General features: G+C 37.4%; 1 protein-coding gene across 7 annotated transcripts in view; it reads right to left on the bottom strand.

The window, feature by feature from the left end:
• Positions 1-8,429: 8,429 nt before the first annotated feature.
• The window catches only part of ZFYVE16 (zinc finger FYVE-type containing 16), a 54,426-nt gene continuing 40,844 nt past the window's right edge, over positions 8,430-22,011 (bottom strand). For all 7 annotated transcript variants that reach the window (XM_070373056.1, XM_070373057.1, XM_005904538.3 and 4 more), the window contains 5 exons: positions 21,920-22,000; positions 19,677-19,839; positions 17,992-18,097; positions 16,911-17,078; positions 8,430-14,195 (listed from right to left, as the gene is read on the bottom strand). In XM_070373056.1, coding sequence (XP_070229157.1) covers positions 14,031-14,195; positions 16,911-17,078; positions 17,992-18,097; positions 19,677-19,839; positions 21,920-22,000 — 683 coding nt within the window. In that variant the 3' untranslated portion in view covers positions 8,430-14,030. The remainder of the gene's footprint in view (positions 14,196-16,910; positions 17,079-17,991; positions 18,098-19,676; positions 19,840-21,919; positions 22,001-22,011) is intronic.

Raw genomic sequence — 22,011 nt, 5'->3', positions numbered from 1 at the left:
TGGAGTTCACTCAAACTCACGTCCATCGACTTGGTGATGCGATCCAGCCATCTCATCCTCTGTCTTCCCCTTCTCCTCCTGCCCCCAACCCCTCCAGCATCAGGGTCTTTTCCAATGAATCAACTCTTTGCATGAGGTGACCAAAGTATTGGAGTTTCAGCTTAAGCATCAGTCCTACCAATGAACACCCTGGACTGATCTTTAGGATGGACTGGTTGGACCTCCTTGCAGTCCAAGGGACTCTCAAGAGTCTTCTCCAACACCACAGTTCAAAAACATCAATTCTTCGGCACTCAGCTTTCTTCACAGTCCAACTCTCACATCCATACATGACCACTGGAAAAACCATAGCCTTGACTAGACGGACCTTTGTTAGCAAAGTAATATCTCTGCTTTTGAATATGCTATCTAGGTTGGTCATAACTTTCCTTCCAAGGAGTAAGCGTCTTTTAATTTCATGGCTGCAATCACCATCTGCAGTGATTTTGGACCCCCAAAAAATAAAGTCTGACACTGTTTCCACTGTTTCCCCATCTATTTCCCATGAAGTGATGGGACCGGATGCCATGATCTTCGTTTTCCGAATGTTGAGCTTTAAGCCAACCTTTTCACTCTCCTCTTTCACTTTCATCAAGAGGGTTTTTAGTTCCTCTTCACTCTCTGCCATAAGGGTGGTGTCATCTGCATATCTGAGGTTATTGATATTTCTCCTGGCAATCTTGATTCCAGCTTCTGCTTCTTCCAGCCCAGCGTTTCTCATGATGTACTCTGCATATAAGTTAAATAAGCAGGGTGACAATATACAGCCTTGACGTACTCCTTTTCCTATTTGGAACCCACTAATCCACTTTCTGGCTCTATGCATTTGCCCATTCTGGACATTTCATTTAAATGAGCTCATACAGTATTTTGTGACTGGCTTCTTTCACTTAGCAGGTTTTCAAGGTTCATCACTATGGTAGCATGTATCAGTACTTTTTATTGTTTTTTGTGGCCAAATAAATTTTCATTGTTAGCATATTCCACATTTATTTGTCCATTCATGAATTAATGGATGGGCCACTGCGTTGTTTCCATTTTTTGACTACTAGCGAATTTTGACTGCTATAGACACTCTTGTACAAAATTCTGGGTGGAAGTATAATATGTGGATGTATTTCTCTTGGGTATATACATAGGAGTGGAATTGCTGGTTCATATGGTAACTCTCACTTCCACTGTATAATCATATGGGATTTGATTTAGGTCATACCTGAATGGTCTAGTGGTTTTCCCTACTTTCTTCAATTTAAGTCTGAATTTGGCAATAAGGAGTTCATGATCTGAGCCACAGTCGGCTCCTGGTCTTGTTTTTGCTGACTGTATAGAGCTTTTCCATCTTTGGCTGCAAAGAATATAATCAATCTGATTTCGGTGTTGACCATCTGGTGATGTCCATGTATTGTCTTCTCTTGTGTTGTTGGAAGAGGGTGTTTGTTATGACCAGTGCATTTTCTTGGCAAAACTCTATTAGTCTTTGCCCTGCTTCATTCCGTATTCCAAGGCCAAATTTGCCTGTTACTCCAGGTGTTTCTTCACTTCCTACTTTTGCATTCCAGTCCCTTATAATGAAAAGGACATCTTTTTTGGGTGTTAGTTCCAAAAGGTCTTGTAGGTCTTCATAGAACCGTTCAACTTCGGCTTCTTCAGCATTACTGGTTGGGGCATAGACTTGGATTACTGTGATATTGAATGGTTTGCCTTGGAAATGAACAGAGATCATTCTGTCATTTTTGAGATTGCATCCAAGTACTGCATTTCAGACTCTTTTGTTGACCATGATGGCTACTCCATTTCTTCTGAGGGATTCCTGCCCTCAGTAGTAGATATAATGGTCATCTGAGTTAAATTCATCCATTCCAGTCCATTTCGGTTCGCTGATTCCTAGAATGTCGACATTCACTCTTGCCATCTCTTGTTTGACCATTTCCAATTTGCCTTGATTCATGGACCTGACATTCCAGGTTCCTATGCAATATTGCTCTTTACAGCATCAGACCTTGCTTCTATCACCAGTCACATCCACAGCTGGGTATTGTTTTTGCTTTGGCTCCATCCCTTCATTCTTTCTGGAGTTATTTCTCCACTGATCTCCAGTAGCATATTGGGCACCTACTGACCTGGGGAGTTTCTCTTTCAGTTTCCTATCATTTTGCCTTTTCATACTCTTCATGGGGTTCTCAAGGCAAGAATATTGAAGTGGTTTGCCATTCCCTTCTCCAGTGGACCACATTCTGTCAGATCTCTCCACCATGACCCGACCATCTTGGGTTGCCCACGGGCATGGCTTAGTTTCATTGAGTTAGACAAGGCTATGGTCCTAGTGTGATTAGATTGACTAGTTTTCTGTGAGTATGGTTTCAGTGTGTCTGCTCTCTGATGCCCTCTTGCAACACCTACCGTCTTACTTGGGTTTCTCTTACCTTGGGCGTGGGGTATCTCTTCACGGCTGCTCCAGCAAAGCGCAGCCAATGCTCCTTACCTTGGACTTCAGGTATGACCTAAATCAAATCCCTTATGATTATACAGTGTAAGTTAGAAATAGATTTAAGGGACTAGATCTGATAGATAGAGTGCCTGATGAGCTATGGAATGAGGTTCATGACATTGTACAGGAGACAGGGATCAAGACCATCCCCATGGAAAAGAAATACAAAAAAGCAAAATGGCTGTCTGGGGAGGCCTTACAAATAGCTGTGAAAAGAAGAGAAGCGAAAAGCAAGCAAAGGAGAAAAGGAAAGATATAAGCATCTGAATGCAGAGTTCCAAAGAATAGCAAGAAGAGATAAGAAAGCCTTCTTCAGCGATCAATGCAAAGAAATAGAGGAAAACAACAGAATGGGAACGACTAGAGATCTCTTCAAGAAAATCAGAGATATCAAAGGAATATTTCAGGCAAAGATGGGCTCAATAAAGGCCAAAAATGGTATGGACCTAACAGAAGCAGAAGATATTAAGAAGAGATGGCAAGAATACACAGAAGAACTGTACAAAAAAGATCTTCATGACCCAGATAATCACGATGGTGTGATCACTGACATCCTGGAATATGAAGTCAAGTGGGCCTTAGAAAGCATCACTACGAACAAAGCTAGTGGAGGTGATAGAATTCCAGTTAAGCTATTCCAAATCCTGAAAGATGATGCTGTGAAAGTACTGCACTCAATATGCCAGCAAATTTGGAAAACTCAGCAGTGGCCACAGCACTGGAAAAGGTCAGTTTTCATTCCAATCCCAAAGAAAGGCAATGCCAAAGAATGCTCAAACTACCGCACAATTGCACTCATCTCACACGCTAGTAAAGTAATGCTTAAAATTCTCCAAGCCAGGCTTCAGCAATATGTGAACCGTGAACTTCCAGATGGTCAAGCTGATTTTAGAAAAGGCAGAGGAACCAGAGATCAAATTGCCAACATCCGCTGGAGCTGGATCATGGAAAAAGCAAGAGAGTTCCAGAAAAACATCTATTTCTGCTTTATTGACTATGCCAAAGCCTTTGACTGTGTGGATCACAATAAACTGTGGAAAATTCTGAAAGAGTTGGGAATACCAGACCACCTGATCTGCCTCTTGAGAAATTTGTATGCAGGTCAGGAAGCAACAGTTAGAACTGGACATGGAACAACAGACTGGTTCCAAATAGGAAAAGGAGTACGTCAAGGCTGTATATTGTCACCCTGCTTATTTAACTTCTATGCAGAGTACATCATGAGAAACGCTGGACTGGAAGAAACACAAGCTGGAATCAAGATTGCCGGAGAAATATCAATAACCTCAGATATGCAGATGCACCACCCTTATGGCAGAAAGTGAAGAGGAACTCAAAAGCCTCTTGATGAAGGTGAAATTGGAGAGTGAAAAAGTTGACTTAAAGCTCAACATTCAGAAAACGAAGATCATGGCATCCAGTCCCATCACTTCGTGGGAAATAGATGGGGAAACAGTGGAAACAGTGTCAGACTTTATTTTTCTGGGCCCCAAAATCACTGCAGATGGTGACTGCAGCCATGAAATTAAAAGACGCTTACTCCTTGGAAGGAGAGTTATGACCAATCTAGATAGCATATTCAAAAGCAGAGACATTACTTTGCCAACAAAGGTTCATCTAGTCAAGGCTATGGTTTTTCCAGTGGTCATGTATGGATGTGAGAGTTGGACTGTGAAGAAGGCTGAGCACTGAAAAATTGATGCTTTTGAACTGTGGTGTTGGAGAAGACTCTTGAGAGTCCCTTGGACTGCAAGGAGATCCAACCAGTCCATTCTGAAGGAGATCAGCCCTGGGATTTCTTTGGAAGGAATGATGCTAAAGCTGAAACTCCATTACTTTGGCCACCTCATTCGAAGAGTTGACTCATTGGAAAAGACTGATGCTGGGAGGGATTGGGGGCAAGAGGAGAAGGGGACGACAGAGGATGAGATGGCTGGATGGCATCACTGACTGGATGGACGTGAGTCTGAGTGAACTCCTGGAGTTCACTCAGGAGTGATAGACAGGGAGGCCTGGTGTGCTGCGATTCATGGGGTCGCAAAGAGTCAGACACGACTGAGCGACTGATCTGATCTGATGGTAACTCTTATGTTTATCTTTTTGAGGAATTGCCAGTTTTGCAAAGCAGCTACATAAGACATTTTACATTCCCACCAGCAATGTATGAGGGTTCCAGTTTATCCACATCCTTGCCAATACTTAGAATAATTTTAATTATAGTCATCGAAATGAATATGAAGTAACATCTCATTGTGATCTTTGTGTATTGCTAGTGACTAATAATGCTGAACTATTTTTAAGTGCTTATTGGCTTTTTATATATCGTCTATGCATTGGAGAAGGAAATGGCAACCCACTCCAGTGTTCTTGCCTGGAGAATCCCAGGGAGCTGGTGGGCTGCCATCTATGGGGTTGCAGAGAGTCGGACACGACTGAAGCGACTTAGCAGCAGTAGCAGCAGCATGAAGTGTCTATTCAAATTATTCGCACATTTAAAAAATTAGGTTATTTGTGGAGATTTTGTTGAATTGTAAAAATTCTTTGCAAGGATTTACAAATACTTTCATTTTACAGGCTTTTATATAATTTATTTTTGGCTGTGCTGGGTCTTTGCTGCACGTGGGCTTTCTCTAGTTGCGAAGAGTGGGGGCTACTGTAGTTGTGGTGTGTAGGCTTCTCACTGCAGTGGCCTCTCTTATTGTGGAGCATAGGCTCTAGGCGCGCTGGCTTCAGTTGTAGCTCAAGGGCTCTAGAGCTCAAGCTCAGCAGTTGTGGTACACAGGCTTGCTTACTCCACAGCACGTGGAATCTTCTCAACCCAGGGATGAAACCTGTGTCCCCTGTGTTGGCAGGCCGGTTCTCATCCACTGTACCAGCAGCGAAGTCCCGCAGGTTGTCTTTTCACTTTCTAGATACCAGTTGCAGTACAAAAGTTTTTATGGCCTGTTGATCACCATATTGGGGCAATATTTTTATAGATTTTTATAGTAACTGGGTCAAATTTACTCTTCACTGTCCATTTCTTAGAACTATATAGTGGAATATGTAAAGAATCTGCCTGCAATGCTGGAGGCCTAGGTTTGATCCCTGGGTTGGGAAGATCCCCTGGAGGAGGGCATGGCAACCCACTCCAGTATTCTTACCTGGAGAATCCCCATGGACAGAGGAGCCTAGTGGGCTACAGTCCATGGCGTCACAAAGAGTCGGACATGACTAAGCACAGCACAGCAAGTGGACTAAGTGGCATGAGATAATGATGTCCTAGATTATCTTGAAAATACTCCAGCAAAGAAATCAAAAGGTAAATGAAGCAAAAGTGGAAAATCTTGATTAACTTTTGAATTTGAGGATTGTTATAGGAAGAGTACATGGAATTTCATATTATTAAGATTTTCTCTACTTTTAAGTGTTTGGAAAATTTTATAGTAAATATGTGATTACTTTTTGTTTTTTTTTAGACCATGAACTTTATTTTTTTTTATTTTAAACTTTACAATATTGTATTGGTTTTGCCAAATATCGAAATGAATCCGCCACAGGTATACATGTGTTCCCCATCCTGAACCCTCCTCCCTCCTCCCTCCCCATACCATTCCTCTGGGTCGTCCCAGTGCACCAGCCCCAAGCATCCAGTATTGTGCATCGAACCTGGACTGGCAACTCGTTCCATATATGATATTATACGTTATTTCAATGCCATTCTCCCAAATCATCCCACCCTCTCCCTCTCCCACAGAGTCCAAAAGACTGTTCTATACATCAGTGTCTCTTTTGCTGTCTCGTATACAGGGTTATTGTTACCATCTTTCTAAATTCCATATATATGCGTTAGTATACTGTATTGGTGTTTTTCTTTCTGGCTTACTTCACTCTGTATAATAGGCTCCAGTTTCATCCACCTCATTAGAACTGATTCAAATGTATTCTTTTTAATGGCTGAGTAATACTCCATTGTGTATATGTACCACAGCTTTCTTATCCATCCATCTGCTGATGGACATCTAGGTTGCTTCCATGTCCTGGCTATCATAAACAGTGCTGTGATGAACATTGGGGTACACGTGTCTCTTTCAATTCTGGTTTCCTCAGTGTGTATGCCCAGCAGTGGGAATGCTGGATCATAAGGCAGTTCTATTTTCAGTTTTTAAGGAATCTCCACACTGTTCTCCATAGTGGCTGTACTAGTTTGCATTCCCACCAACAGTGTAAGAGGGTTCCCTTTTCTCCACACCCTCTCCAGCATTTATTGCTTGTAGACTTTTGGATCGCAGCCATTCTGACTGGCATGAAATGGTACCTCATAGTGGTTTTGATTTGCATTTCTCTGATAATGAGTGATGTTGAGCATCTTTTCATGTGTTTGTTAGCCATCTGTATGTCTTCTTTGGAGAAATGTCTATTTAGTTCTTTGGCCCATTTTTTGATTGGGTCATTTATTTTTCTGGAATTGAGCTGTAGGAGTTGCTTGTATATTTTTGAGATTAGTTGTTTGTCGGTTGCTTCATTTGCTATTATTTTCTCCCATTCTGAAGGCTGTCTTTTCACCTTGCTTATAGTTTCCTTTGTTGTGCAGAAGCTTTTAAGTTTAATTAGGTCCCATTTGTTTATTTTTGCTTTTATTTCCAATATTCTGGGAGGTGGGTCACAGAGGATCCTGCTGTGATGTATGTCGGAGAGTGTTTTGCCTATGTTCTCCTCTAAGAGTTTCATAGTTTCTGGTCTTACATTTAGATCTTTAATCCATTTTGAGTTTATTTTTGTGTATGGTGTTAGAAAGTGCTCTAGTTTCATTTACAAGTGGTTGACCAGTTTTCCCAGCACCACTTGTTAAAGAGATTGTCTTTAATCCATTGTATATTCTTGCCTCCTTTGTCAAAGATAAGGTGTCCATATGTGCGTGGATTTATCTCTGGGCTTTCTATTTTGTTCCATTGATCTATATTTCTGTCTTTGTGCCAGTACCATACTGTCTTGATGACTGTGGCTTTGTAGTAGAGCCTGAAGTCAGGTAGGTTGATTCCTCCAGTTCCATTCTTCTTTCTCAAGATAGCTTTGGCTATTCGAGGTTTTTTGGATTTCCATACAAATTGTGAAATTATTTGTTCTAGCTCCGTGAAGAATACTGTTGGTAGCTTGATAGGGATTGCATTGAATCTATAAATTGCTTTGGGTAGTATACTCATTTTCACTATATTGATTCTTCCAATCCATGAACATGGTATTTCTCTCCATCTATTAGTGTCCTCTTTGATTTCTTTCACCAGTGTTTTATAGTTTTCTATATACAGGTCTTTAGTTTCTTTAGGTAGATATATTCTTAAGTATTTTATTCTTTCCATTGCAATGGTGAATGGAATTGTTTCCTTAATTTCTCTGTTTTCTCATTATTAGTGTATAGGAATGCAAGGGATTTCTGTGTGTTGATTTTATATCCTGCATATTTTGTTTTTTTCCCACAAAGGAAGGGTTTCATGTGTTAAGGGTACATGATACATTGAAGAAAGATGATGTACAGGGCTTTATGAAGATTAGAATGTGAAAAATGGGCACTGACCTGATAGTTTGGAGCTGCTTTTGATGACATATTTAAATATTTAAATAGCAATAAATGGTATAAAGATAAGTTCTAATTAACCCAATTTGGGTAGAGGTGGTGAGATTTATATGTATTCCTCCTCTAGGAGTGGAATGAGATGAGTTGTCTGTGGAAGTATGACCTGTGATTCTGATTAATTTCTCCTGATTTTTTTTTCAAGTTTCAAATATTTTATTTTCTTATTCGTACAGTATGAAGTTTCCTAAAGATCCCACAACATGATGTTTCGTGCAGAAGAAAAACTAAGCATTCAACATAAACCATCCCGTACCCACCCACCCACACACACTACAAAAAAAAGAAAAAACCCTCATTCCCCAGTAAGGAAATAATGTTTACACTATTTTTCTGTAACACCAGCCAAGATATGCACAAGCAAGAGAAAGAGAAAGCATTTGCTAAAATATCTGTAACAAATACTTATGTACAAAAATTCACAAAAGACGAGCTGCCCTCTTGAAGCAGGGCACATGGCAGTTGACATCAAAACTGATCAAACCACTGGCTGGGATTATGAGCCACCTACTGATTTACACTCCAGACTATACAGCCTTCCAATTGGCTGTATTCCATTCTGCCATTAAACCTATTTACTAATTTTTATATATTCTTGCAACATTTGTATTTCCCAAATTAGCTCCATCACTTTTTAGGTTCCCATTGTCTACAGGTACTTGACACTTTGTTTCTTTAAACACAGAAAGCATAAATTTAATATCTAAGATGATACGAATTTACCTGTTTCTACTAATTGCTGCTTCTGGAATCTGGTTCCCTCATGTGCCTTTTCAGTTGTGTGTGTGTGTGTATGTGTGTGTGTTTACTGTGTGCTAATAGATACTATATTTGAAAATTAATTTGAGACCTACAATAACTTTCTATGGAGAGACTTTACAGTTCTGTTCCACCTAGCACCTGAAGGAGGCATCACCAGTGGGCGACCACCTTAAAGCAAGTTGAATGCTTAAGAATCTTTGGGTGATGTAGGCAATTCTAAACTTGGCTGTAGTTTTACATAATTTATATTTCTGGTTCATCTTCATCCAAAGGCCAAAACCCTTTGAGGGAATCTCAGATTACTGTAGGGAAGTTCTTCTGTTAGGTTCACAATTCCTGTTAGATTCATCATCTTGTGTGGGTCTTGAACTTTGATATCTTTCCCCCTTACCCCATTAGGCTATCATATTAGGGCCCTATGCTCACTTCTATTTTTTGACTGGATGTTCCATACTGTCTTAAAATCTCTTTTTAAGATTAAGAGGTTTTAAGATTCTTAAAACCTTAAGAGGTTTTAAGATTCTTTTTGTATTTTAATCAGCTTTGGTTGTTTTTAGCAAAGATATAGATAGATAGTGAAGTCACTCAGTCATGTCCGACTCTTTTGTCACCCCATGGACAGTAGCCAACCAGGCTCCTCTGTCCATGGGATTTTCCAGGTAAGAATACTGGAGTGGGTTGCCATTTCCTTCTCCAGGGGATATTCCCGACCCAGGGATCGATCCCAGGTCTCCCACATTGTAGGCAGATGCTTTACCATCTGAGCCACCAGGGAAGTCAGGCATACTCTAAATATCCTGACAAGCAATTTGGAGAAAGAGAAAGTTTCCCACAGTTCCATCTTTGTTCCTACATGGCCACACCTACTCTTTCTCGTGGTATTCTCTGCACTTAGCACATACTCCTTGTGGCATGCAATCCGTAAATGATAAGAATTATGCTTAATTTTGTCAGAGCAATTTTTTTTTTAGAAATTTTTATTTAGAGCTGCTGTAAGATATCAGTATTTTGTTTCAGTTACCTAATATTAGTTGCTTTATGTAATTAACCAACAGAAAAAGTAGCAGCTTAAAACAACAGACATTTTGGACTCAGTGGGAGAAGGAAAGGGTGGGATGATTTGAGAGAATAGTACTCAAACATATAATTACCATACGTAAAACAGATAACCAGTGTTGAGTTTGATGCATAAAGCAGGGCACCCAAAGCCGGTGCTCTGTGACAACCTAGGGGGATAGGGTGGGGAGGGAGGGGGGAGGTGGGGCTCAGGATGGAAGGACACATGTATACCTATGGCTGATTCATACTGATGTATAGCAAAAACCATCACAATATTGTAAAATAATTGTCCTCCAATTAAAATAAAAACACAACAAACAACAGACATTTATATCTGAGATTCAGAAATCTAAGAACTGCTTAGTTGGGTGGTCCTTGGGAGGGTGCAGTCAAATTGTGGTTGGGGCTGCAATTTGAAGTCTTGACTAGGGTTGGAGGGATCCCCTTCCACTTTCCTGGCAGCTGACTTCCCAAGAATGAGTGACTCAATAGAGGAGAAAGAGAAAGGGACAGACAGGGAGGGAGAGGTGGGGAGAAATGCACCAAAGGTGGCAGCCACAGAACTCTTATAACATAATACTGGAAATGACATCCCATCCCTTCTTCCACATTCTATTAGTCACAAACACCAACAGTGGTACAAGCTGGGAAGTGACTACACAAGGGTGTGAATACCAACAGGCAGGGATCACTGTGGGCTATTTTGGAGGCTGGCTAGCATCTTATTTTACCACAAGGAGGGGAAAAAAACAACTTTATATTCAGAGGTTCATAATAAAGCACTTGATTTAGACCTATTTCTTCATTTGTAAAAATATGAAAATATGGCTTTAATTTTCTCAATGCGAATGCAGATGTTTTCCAAACGGTGTTAAATATTGTGTATCATTCCAAGCTAAGCTAAATCCAAAACACAGACTATAAAGAGAAGATTTAAACATACTAAAAATCTGATGTAAAAAGCAAAAAACAATGTGTCAATTAAGTGGTAAAAGATAAATTTAGATGGTGAGGCTTAGTGTTGAGTAGAAAAAAAAATAAATAAAGGTTTTAAATATAGCTCAAATAAAAAATAACCCTGGAAGTATTTTTGTAAAAATTTGTTATGAGAAAAATAGTCCTCCTAACTGAAACATATGGTCATAATCCCAATAATGGATATTCTTCTTGCCTTTCTGCAATTAAGATTGCTCTTATCAATCAAATAGTGGTTTGAGAAGCAATGAAACTTTTAAGATTCTAAGTAGAAGCCACATAAATCAAAAGTAATTAAGGAGATGACATTGTAAACAGCACACTATATTTTGTATAAAAAATGAGGGGAAAAAATAAAAATACATATTCCTATTTGCTTCTACTGTACCTAAACCTTGGAAAGATACACAATAATAAAAATCACTTCTTATTGAGGTTGCAGAGTGAGAAGATAGATGCATACAAGGTCGGCAGGAAAACTTACATTGATAAGTTTTTAACATTTCTGACTTTTTAATGTATATATTATATATGAACCATTATTTTAACCACAAAAGAATAAATTAAAACCTAGGATTGTTCAGAGGTTTCTGGTTTATTTCAAGATATTTTCTTTTAATGTCTGAGTCAAGTTATCAAAGTTATGCTTGCTGTTAAAAAAAAAGTTGTATTCTTATAAAACAATATTTAAATCTAGGCTGTTGAAACACCATAGTCAGGCTACTTCTTTTATGATTAAATTATAAGATAAGATATTCACACAACACAGAAGACTCTTTAAATTGCCTTAAGAGGGAAAATTCAATGTTTTGACGTATTATCTACTCTTCAGATGTTCAATTCTTGCCAAGCCAAGTTTAATGCCCATGCCTTCTCATTTTTTGGTACAGCTATCCTCCTGGATTGTTTTCCAACCAGCTACTCAAAAGTCGTATTGCTATTTTAGCAAATTACTTTTTCTTTGTTAATTATCTGCTTTATACATTCATCTCCAAGAGGGAAAGAACTAGTTTATTCATCTTTCAATCAATGAAGCTTAATAAAGTGCTCTGTGTATAGCAAGCATATAGACACAGAAAATCTGCCAGATGGCTGCAAAAAACAAATGGGCTAAATTTTACTTCGTGTATTTCAAAATTCAGAGAAAAACAGTACTCTTAAAAGGCATAGACCAAAAATAGATCATTGCAGATTGAGTACAAAGAACCATTCTATTTCTTCATCTTTAAAAAAATTAAAATTTTAAATTAAGTATCAATGAAGAACATGACAAATGCATTCAGAAACATTTATCTACAAAGAATAGTGCCTCCAAAGATACAGTAACTCCAATTTTTATTAAATGTAAAGACTTGATGGAAACAATTCCAAAGCTATCCCATCATGGGAAGAGCCCTCTACCTTCTGGTTATTTTAAAGTAAATTCAGTATTCATAGACTGTACAGTTAACTTATACTGTAAAATAGATAATATATAAAGAAAACATTGAGTTTGATATGCATTTGATTTTATCTTATATGATATCAACAAATTTCACAAATTACATGTTGCTATTTTATTTAATATCTGCAACATTTTACATTGTTTGTGAAGTAGTTACTTCCAGAAGACTGATATTTTCCTTCATGCCATGTCTTTGGCTAGTACTACAGATGTGATTTAGTAGGAACCATATGACCAAACTGATTCAAATTCTGTCTCTCCTAGCCTGACACCTAAGATCCTGAGTTATTACAACCCTGACTTTGTCTTCAAGTTGAGATGCTTCATAGATACTTTTCTTAAAACAGGGCTATTTAGTGTAGTTTTTTTTTCATGAGACACAGGAGTGTTTTTGATACAAAAACATATATATTCCATTTAAGAATTTTTTTTAAAAACATTAAAATAATGATTATATTTTATATAACTTAAATGACAGGATTAACCAAAATATGATTTTTTTTAACACAATGAACTTAAAAATTTTTTTGCTATTTGAAGTAAAGAAGAAAGTTTTGTAACAGTTTCAAATACAGACTTTAACTTATGTTAGTATCCTGTTATAAAAAAATAATTACCATAGAAAGAATTTAAAGTATGCAAAAGTAAGTAGTTCCATTTAAATTTATATTTAATACATTGGTGTCAATGAAAATATGCAGACTTGCCAAGAAACTTCTAAGGTTTCAAGGATAAGTTAAAAAACACCTGTTTCAGGCTTCATTTATTGCTACATAATGACTACTTCAAGGGTCATCTGGCCTGTCGTCAGTCACTCTCAGAAGTGGTATATACAGTGGTATACTTTGGGAGGAAAGGAGGAAAAATAATGCACTGCAATACAAAAATATCACCTATTTATAAATTATTAAAGATTTATAAAACACATACCAAATCACGTTCTCGCTATAAAAACAATATACTTAAATATAGAAGCACAAAAATCCTGAAGCACCCACAATTATTTTAAGAATACCCATTTAATCAACAGAAAGTCATATATATATATATATATAAAATAATAATTTGAAAAGAAAAAAAGGCAAAATTCTGATTTTAATGCAAATAATCTTTATCTAATCATGGAGGTAGGTCTCCACTCCAATTAAACAAATAAGCTAATCTGCTTTATTCAAAGAATTATCATATAAGTGTAAGATCTGAAAACTGGTCTGTGCCATTGAAATACATTTTTAACAGACTTTAGAAACCAGTAATTTAACTGGCATATAAACAAAACAGGTATTTCCCTCATAAGGTTACATCTGAAAGGAGCCTTCACTAAAATCGTTCTTGGCATAAAAGTGCAGATACTTTGGCTTTAGCATTTAAACACCACAGTAAATGCTACAAATTTCTTAAGGACAAAAGAAATCCTTGTCTTTTCCAGTACTTGTGAAGTGTAAAGCTTCAAAAACTGTGGATCTCTTCCATTTTTTTGAGATTTAAATATTGTGCTAATGATTTTTAGAAGATCATTCCTGCCTAAAAAGCAAAGCTTCCAAGTTTCAAACATCAAACATATTTTCTTTTAGTGTTTGTGGCATTTCGGCCTTAGTGCTGGAGTTAGTTTTAACAGGTCAATTTGTAATATATAATACAACTCAGTTCTTTCACTCAAAAAGATTTTCTATAATAAAAAATACTAATTCTATTTCTAATGGTAAACTAGTAGAGTTGGAGGTCCCACCATGTATCACAGGGATTAGAGCACTATCAAGATCATTTAGATAATGCTGAGGAAGAAGTCGGCCTTCAGATCCTGCCTGAAATTCAACCTGAAAAAAAAAAAAAAAAAAAAATCTTGGTAAGTCAACCCTACAAAGTGAGCAATCTTGTTTTAGTTCAGCAAATGAATATAAAATAAACTATTTAAGAGTATCATTCTATTTAAGCATTTAATACTTCATATTTCCCCATATACTACATAAATTAAATTGTCCCTCCCACAGATATTACGAAAATAAAATTGCTACTACTTTACTTTAGGTCTCTTCTCTCTGAACATGTAAAACACATGTGGACCAAAGTTCTGAATAATTATCAATATGACTTAAGTAAAAACCCCATGGTATTTTTAAAAAGATCTCCTTAAAAATATTTTTAATTTATTGTAAAATAATTTTTGAATTGAATTTTGCTGGTGAAAATTACATTTTAATACATGACTAAAAAAATTAACAGTAATTACTCAAATAATTATCAGATGCTTCCTTGAAAAAGGAACTTTTAATAGATAAAAATATAAGTTCTTTTTTCCAATAAGAACTGTAACACATCCTGCCTGAAGAAAAGCAAACCTTTAGCATATGAAATTATTCCTGTTAAGACTGACCATTCTTGGACTTCCTTGGCAGTTCAGTGGTTAAGATTCCACTCTTGCACTGCAAGGGACATGGGCTGTATTGTGGGTTGGGGAACTAAGATACCACATGCTGCACAGCACAGCCAAAAAAAAAAAAAAAGATTGACTGTTCTAATGAAAAACCTGGAGTGAAATCTATTATACTGGATGTTGGAAGCAGCTAAAAATGCACGTTAAAATACTACTGGAGTACCATTTTTTAACCTAGTAAATTGGTAAAGTTCAAAAGTTTGATTATATGCTGCTTTGATAAGAATGTGAGAGAAAGAATACTATCATAAATTGTGGCACAAGTATAAACTGTCATAACCTCTATTTGAGACAATATGGTAATATCTACTGAGTACATACTTGGACCTGGGAGTTCCAGGAATGTTATATACTCACAGTTAAGCAAAAGCAAAATATTGTGGATACCTTAAATATCAAGCAGTACATATTAAACATGCATAAGAACTAAATAAATTATGGTACATTTATATAGTCAACTACTACTATGCAACTTTTAAAAAGAATATGTTAAAATAAATAAATAAATAAAGAGTATGTTATTAATATGAAGTCTCCCTAAGATATATTAAGTTAAAGAAGCATTGCTTTTTTAAAAAAAGTGAAAAAAGTACAACAAAAAGGACATACAAACTTACTTGCTCATACATGTAAATTACAAAGAATACATAGAAATGGATAACATTTGATTGCCTGATTAGGAAGGGAGGATGAAGCAGAGTATGGAAGTGGACTAAAGTGTTAGGAGTCAAGGGCAGGAAGGAGGTCTTTTCAGGGCTATTATCTCAGCAACTCTACTGAAACCATTTACATTGTAGCCTGGAGTTAGTACCTCTAGAGGTCACCAATTAAATAGAGAATTGTGTGAATGCTGCTCTCTGAAAATGTTTAATGAGGTGGCCCTGATATATATATACACATTTGTGAGATAATACCCCTGGAAACTCCTGCTCAGGATCCTACCAGACCTTGCCCTATGTATGTCTTCATGTGCGTATCCTTTAATGAATTTACAAACACAAGAAAATGTTTCCCTGAGTTCTGTGAGCCACTCTAGCAAATTAATTAAACACAAGGAGGACGGAGGTGTCATTGGAATTTCCAATCCATAACTGGTTGGTCAAAAACACAGGTGACAGCTGTGACTCACATATGAAGTAGGGGAGGAGGCAGTCTGGTAAGACCTGGAGGTTCTGATGCTATCTCTGGGTGAAAAAAGTGACACTCAGTCATGTCAGACTCTTTGCGACCCCATGGACCACAGCCCGCTAGGCTCCTCTGTCCATGATCCGGATTTCGCAGGCAAGAATACTGGAGTGGGTAGCCATTCCCTTCTCCAGCGGGGGTCTTCTCAACCCAGGGATCAAACCCGTCTCCTGCTTTGCAGGCAGATTCTTTACCATCTGAGCCACCAGGGAAGTCCCTCTCTGTGTAGATCAGTCAAAATCAAGTTGAATTCTTAAGATAACCTGCTTGTGTCTGAGAATTGCTTACTGGTGTGGGGGAAAGCCTCTACACATCTGGTGACCAAGTGTCTTCTGTGACTAGTTAAAAGAGACACACTGGAAAGAAATAGTAGGGAAGAAATGGTTTTTCCCTACACAGGAGGAAAAAACTGAAATTTCCCCCTTTTTAACACTTTAGACTTTCATGATTTTAAACCACATAAATATAGAATCTAGCCAGCATAACTTAAAAACCTACTTATCAAGCAGGAATGTTGTAGTGTAGGGATCAGTAAGCTATGTATGGCCTGTGAGTCGATGTGGCCCACCCACTGTTTTCGAAAACAAAGTTTCACTGAACACAGCTAAGTTTGTTTATATACTGTCTATAGCTGCTTTCACACTACAATGGCAGAGTAAGTAGCTGTGAAAGAAAACGGATAGCCCACAATGCCTCAATTATTTACTGTCTGGCCTTTTACCAAAAAAAAAAATTCATGGGCCCCTGCTGTGGACAGTAAAGGAGAAGATGTACATGAAGTACATACCAAATATTAATGTTCAACAAATTTTAGTTCTCTCCAGTCATCCCAAAGTAAAAGGTTAAAAAACTTTTGATTATTTTAATATAAGATATATTCAGTTCTGAAGTACATCAGAAAAACATGTCTCACCATATCAGTGTCAATGGAAACTCTGAGGCCAATTTTATTCATTCCATTACTCTTTAGAATTTTCAAGTGAGGGCACAGTGCAGCACTACAAGCCATGGCGATTTCTTTTGCAAACTGGTAACGAGTTGCTGAAATGGATAAATCCTGGTCCTTTAGAAAGTAGAATACCTGAAATATATTCAATTAGGAAACAAGTCATGATTAAGACTAAAAGTAACTTTAAAAATGCAATTGCTAATTTCAATTGAACTTTATGAATAAAATTCCAAGGTTGGTGCCATGAAATTTACTAATTAAGAACATTCTTGATATTTGGGCTGATCTATAAGTAAAAACTTAAAACCAAAGGTTAGGAGATACAGGAATGACTTAGCTGTTTTTGCCTAAAGTTAACTTGTAGCAACAAAACCTCTTGTTAACTCAGTTTAAAGAAGAGTATTAGTGAGTCCATCTTACAATATACCCATCTTATAAAGACATCTTAATGAAGTTAAGATCAAACAAAGAAATAATGTTCTGTAATTTCAGTATCCTCTATAGTTTCTGTATCTTGTACGTACCTAAAATCACAAATACCTAAGAAATTAGTAACATTGATTGACCCAAGAGGTAGAATGAGGGGGAATATGCAGGTAGACTAAGGGGCTGGGAGGGTATAGTTTCATATTACCTTTAATCATATTTTAAAAAATTGGAACAAGTAAAAATGACTTCCATATGTGAATTCTGATTATAAACTGGTATCTATAAAATATTTTATTTTTTGTAAAATAAGAGAAAAATGAAAACACTATGGTCAAATAACATGTTATTGCATAAACAAAGATGGCAGTGCTGCCAAAACTTAACTCTGAGCTGACAGGCAGTATCACCATATAATAAACTGAAATAATCCTATGGGGATCCAGATCTGGTGGATAAAAGGCAGTCTGGGGTGGAGATATGTGTGTCTCAAGATATAATGTAAAGTGTAATAAGCTGCACTGAAACATTCAGAGGTTGAATACTGTGAAATCTCCAAGTTAACAAAGATATATCCAAACACAGCATGTAAACAGAAGGGATCATTTTTCTATGATACCTCAGTACACTTTACAATCTTCTCATCAGTTTCAAAATCTGCTTCCAGTTTTATTTTTTCACTTGGAAATCCTTGTAATGACATTCCATCCACTGAACTAATAACACTGCAGAAAAAATGTAATAGAATTATTAACCAAAGTGTATTATAAGACTTGAAGAAGTGGAATAAGGATAAAAATTATGAAAGCTATTAATTTAAAGCAGCAGTTAAGACATCTCAATTACATAAAAAATAATTAAAACTGTAGTTCACATTCATTTACCAAGATTTTTTAAATTGTGTAGCAAATTATATCTACTTTTTCAAATCCCCAATTCAGACCTAAGGTTTAAACTACCTTAAATAGTCTCCTAACAGAAAAGCTATCTCATGTATTTCAAAAACTCTATTTTGGAATCCTTCAGCATTAGCCCTCTTCTTCCTTTTTTGTTCCAGATCCCTTAGGCAGTCTCCAAAAAAAGAAAGAAAATGGGTAAGAGGGAATGGCAGTAATATTCTATAAGGCCTCTAATTTAAACATATCTTATTGAATTCAGTTGTATTTACAATGGATCAACGTAATACAGAATAAACATCCAAAGGATTCCATTACTTACAAAAAATGATTGTGGGAGTAAAACCACCATATGACCCAGCAATCCCACTCCTAAGCATATACCCTGAGGAAACCAAAACTGAAAAAGACACGTGTATCCCACTGTTCATTACAGAACTATTTACAATAGCTAGAACATGGAAGCAACCTAGATGTCCACTGACAGGTGAATGGATGAAAAAGATGTGGTACATATACACAATGGAATATTACTCAGCCATAAAAAGGAACGCATTTGAGTCAGTCCTAATGAGGCGGAGGAACCTAGAACCTATTATACAGATTGAACTATGTCAGAAAGAGAAAAATAAATATTATATTCTAATGCATGTATACAAAATCTAGAAAAATGGTACTGAAGAATTTATTTAAAGGGCAGCAATGGAGAAACATAGAGAATAGACTTATGGACATGGGGAGAGGGGAGGAGAGGGTGAGATGTATGGAAACAATAACATGGAAACGTACATTACCATATGTAAAATAGATAGCCAATAGGAATTTGCTGTTTGGCTCTGGAAACTCAAACAGGGGCTCTGTATCAACCTAGAGGGGTGGATGGGGAGGGAGATGGGAGGGAAGTTGAAAGCGAAGGGGATATATGTATACCTATGGCTGATTCATGTTGAGGTTTGACAGAAAACAACAAAATTCTATAAAGTAATTATCCCTCGATAAAAAATTAATTAAAAAATTGTGAAATAATTTCACAGAAATACGTATCTGGTATATAAAAGGTAGTTTGGGGTGAAATATGTATGTCTCAAGGTACCATACAGCAGTCAAAGTCGCTTGTCTTTCATAGACCTGGCATCAAGCCTAAAGTGCTACACAATGCACACTGTATCACTGGCCCCCTCCCAAACTGACCACCCTTTAATAACTTACAGCATCCTAGATAAAGAAATACACATGATGCTGGTTAGGTACATTTCTGGAAAAAATACTGCACTTAGTAATTAAAGTATATGCATTAAAATTAATGGTATAATTCTATATTTATAAAATATATGATTTTCTTAACAGCATACTTTTATCCTTTCTCCTCCATCACATCAGTTACATTTTGATAACAAAAAATTCCTACCCTTTGTTTCCTTTTTCTTCAGAATCTACCCAGCAGATGTCCACATATTCTCTCATATCTACAGCATCAACTTTCCCACATGTAATTTTAAAGTCTTTTTGTTCTCGTAGAGCTAGCCGCAAGCCATCCATAGTCTCTGGAGTTATTTGTACCATTAAGCCATCTAAAAATAAAGAGTTATATTTCACATTTCTTTTACTAATATAAATTTATATGTCTATGCCATAAATTTTGCCATCAAAATATGTTCCACACAAGTTTTAAATCATATTTTAAATCATTTTGATGATTGTTTTCTGTCAGAAAACATCTCTGGACAACAGGAAGTACAATACCATGGTTCCTATAGGAATATTCAATAGGTTAAGCCCACAACTGTCCAAGCTCTCTGAGGACAACTTCTGCTTGGTTACCATTAAACCTACAATGGCCCTTCTGGGCTAAGAAGTGAAAGATAAGGGTTTAGGGAAGACTGAAATCTGTGGTCAAGACACTAAAAAGAGAAGCACCTGGAGATTGTGTTCAAGGGTCTCTTTGAGTCCGTGGACTGGAACTCAGGACACAATAGTGACCTTAGATGAGGCCCAACAGAAAACAGCTATTATACAGTTGGAACAGAACAGAGATACTAGAATTCAAGCAATGTTGGGAGATATTGGTAGTCCCAGTTCAGTTCAGTTCAGTCCAGTCACTCAGTCGGATCCGACTCTTTGTGACCCCATGAACTGCAGCACGCCAGGCTTCCCTGTCCATCATCAACTCCCAGAATTTACTCAAACTCATGTCCATTGAGTCTGTGATGCCATCCAACCATCTCATCCTCTGTCATCCCCTTCTCCTCCTGCCCTCAATCTTTCCCAGCATCAGGGTCTTTTCAAATGAGTCAGCTCTTCACATCAGGTGGCCAAAGTACTGGAGTTTCAGCTTCAACATCAGTCCTTCCAATGAACACCCAGGACTGATCTCCTTTAGGATGGACTGGTTGGATCTCCTTGCAGTCCAAGGGACTCTCAAGAGTCTTCTCCAACACCACAGTTCAAAAGCATCAATTCTTCAGCGCTCAGCTTTCTTCACAGTCCAACTCTCACATCCATACATGACCACTGGAAAAGCCATAGCCTTGACTAGACAGATCTTTGTTGGCAAAGTAATATCTGTGCTTTTCAATATGCTATCTAGGTTGGTCATAACTTTCCTTCCAAGGAGTAAGTGTCTTTTAATTTCATGGCTGCAGTCACCAACTGCAGTGATTTTGGAGCCCAGAAAAATAAAGTCGGACACTGTTTCCACTGTTTCCCCATCTATTTCCCATGAAGTGGTGGGACCGGATGCCATGATCTTCGTTTTCTGAATGTTGAGCTTTAAGCCAACTTTTTCACTCTCCTCTTTCATCAAGAGGCTTTTTAGTTCCTCTTCACTGTCTGCCATAAGGGTGGTGTCATCTGCGTATCTGAGGTGATTGATATTTCTCCCGGCAACCTTGATTCCAGCTTGTGCTTCTTCCAGCCCAGTGTTTCTCATCATGTACTCTGCATAGAAGTTAAATAAGCACGGTGACAATATACAGCCTTGACGTACTCCTTTTCCTATCTGGAACCAGTCTGTTCAAAATTTCATTACTGGAGAACTGTCATTTTTTTGACTGGTCAGGTGGTTTCTGGAAGACTCCTCCCTAGGAGACTCTGTATACAATGTCTTTATTTGACTGGACTCTTAAGCTTGCCCAGTGAAAAATAAGTCTTTTCTCAGGGAACATCTGTCAAAAAAAATTAGCGGCCAGTGATCAACATCATAGCTGCCTGTGGCAGCAGATAATAGTAGAGGCAAACAATAGGCCAAGCAAATACTTACAGGAAAATCTGGGGAATGAGATGTCCATAAGTACTCTGAAAGGCTCTAACATATATCTGGGAGTTCAGGAGGCCTCATGCATGTGCAATACTGAGTGCACGCCCAGGGTGTGTGTATGCTAAGACCAGACCTGAGAAGACCCTAAGCTCTCACCTCAGACTGACCTTCAGGCTATAAACAAACAAGAAATGCAGGTTAAGGCAGAGTTGTCAGGCTTGAGGTAGACCCAAATATTAGTCATGTTCTAGTTCTTGGCTGAGTGATGATTCACGTAAGTTTGAGGTATTATGCTTTGTAACTTACATATATTCTTTTGTAAGTATCAAATACATTTTTAAAAGGAGATAGAAAACATATTTACATTAAAGCAATCTTAAAGAAGAAACTCATACCTTCAACTATGCTGGACTTAGCAAGAAATCCTGAAGATGCTTTTAGAGCTCCATTGAATACCACAAAACTTGCACCTGTCACTGATTTAAAA

The sequence above is a fragment of the Bos mutus genome, chromosome 7, assembly GCF_027580195.1.
Source record: "Bos mutus isolate GX-2022 chromosome 7, NWIPB_WYAK_1.1, whole genome shotgun sequence".
NCBI classification, from domain to species: domain Eukaryota; kingdom Metazoa; phylum Chordata; class Mammalia; order Artiodactyla; family Bovidae; genus Bos; species Bos mutus.
The sequence above is the reverse complement of the archived record's forward strand: the minus strand, read 5'-3'. Positions and strand labels throughout refer to the sequence as shown.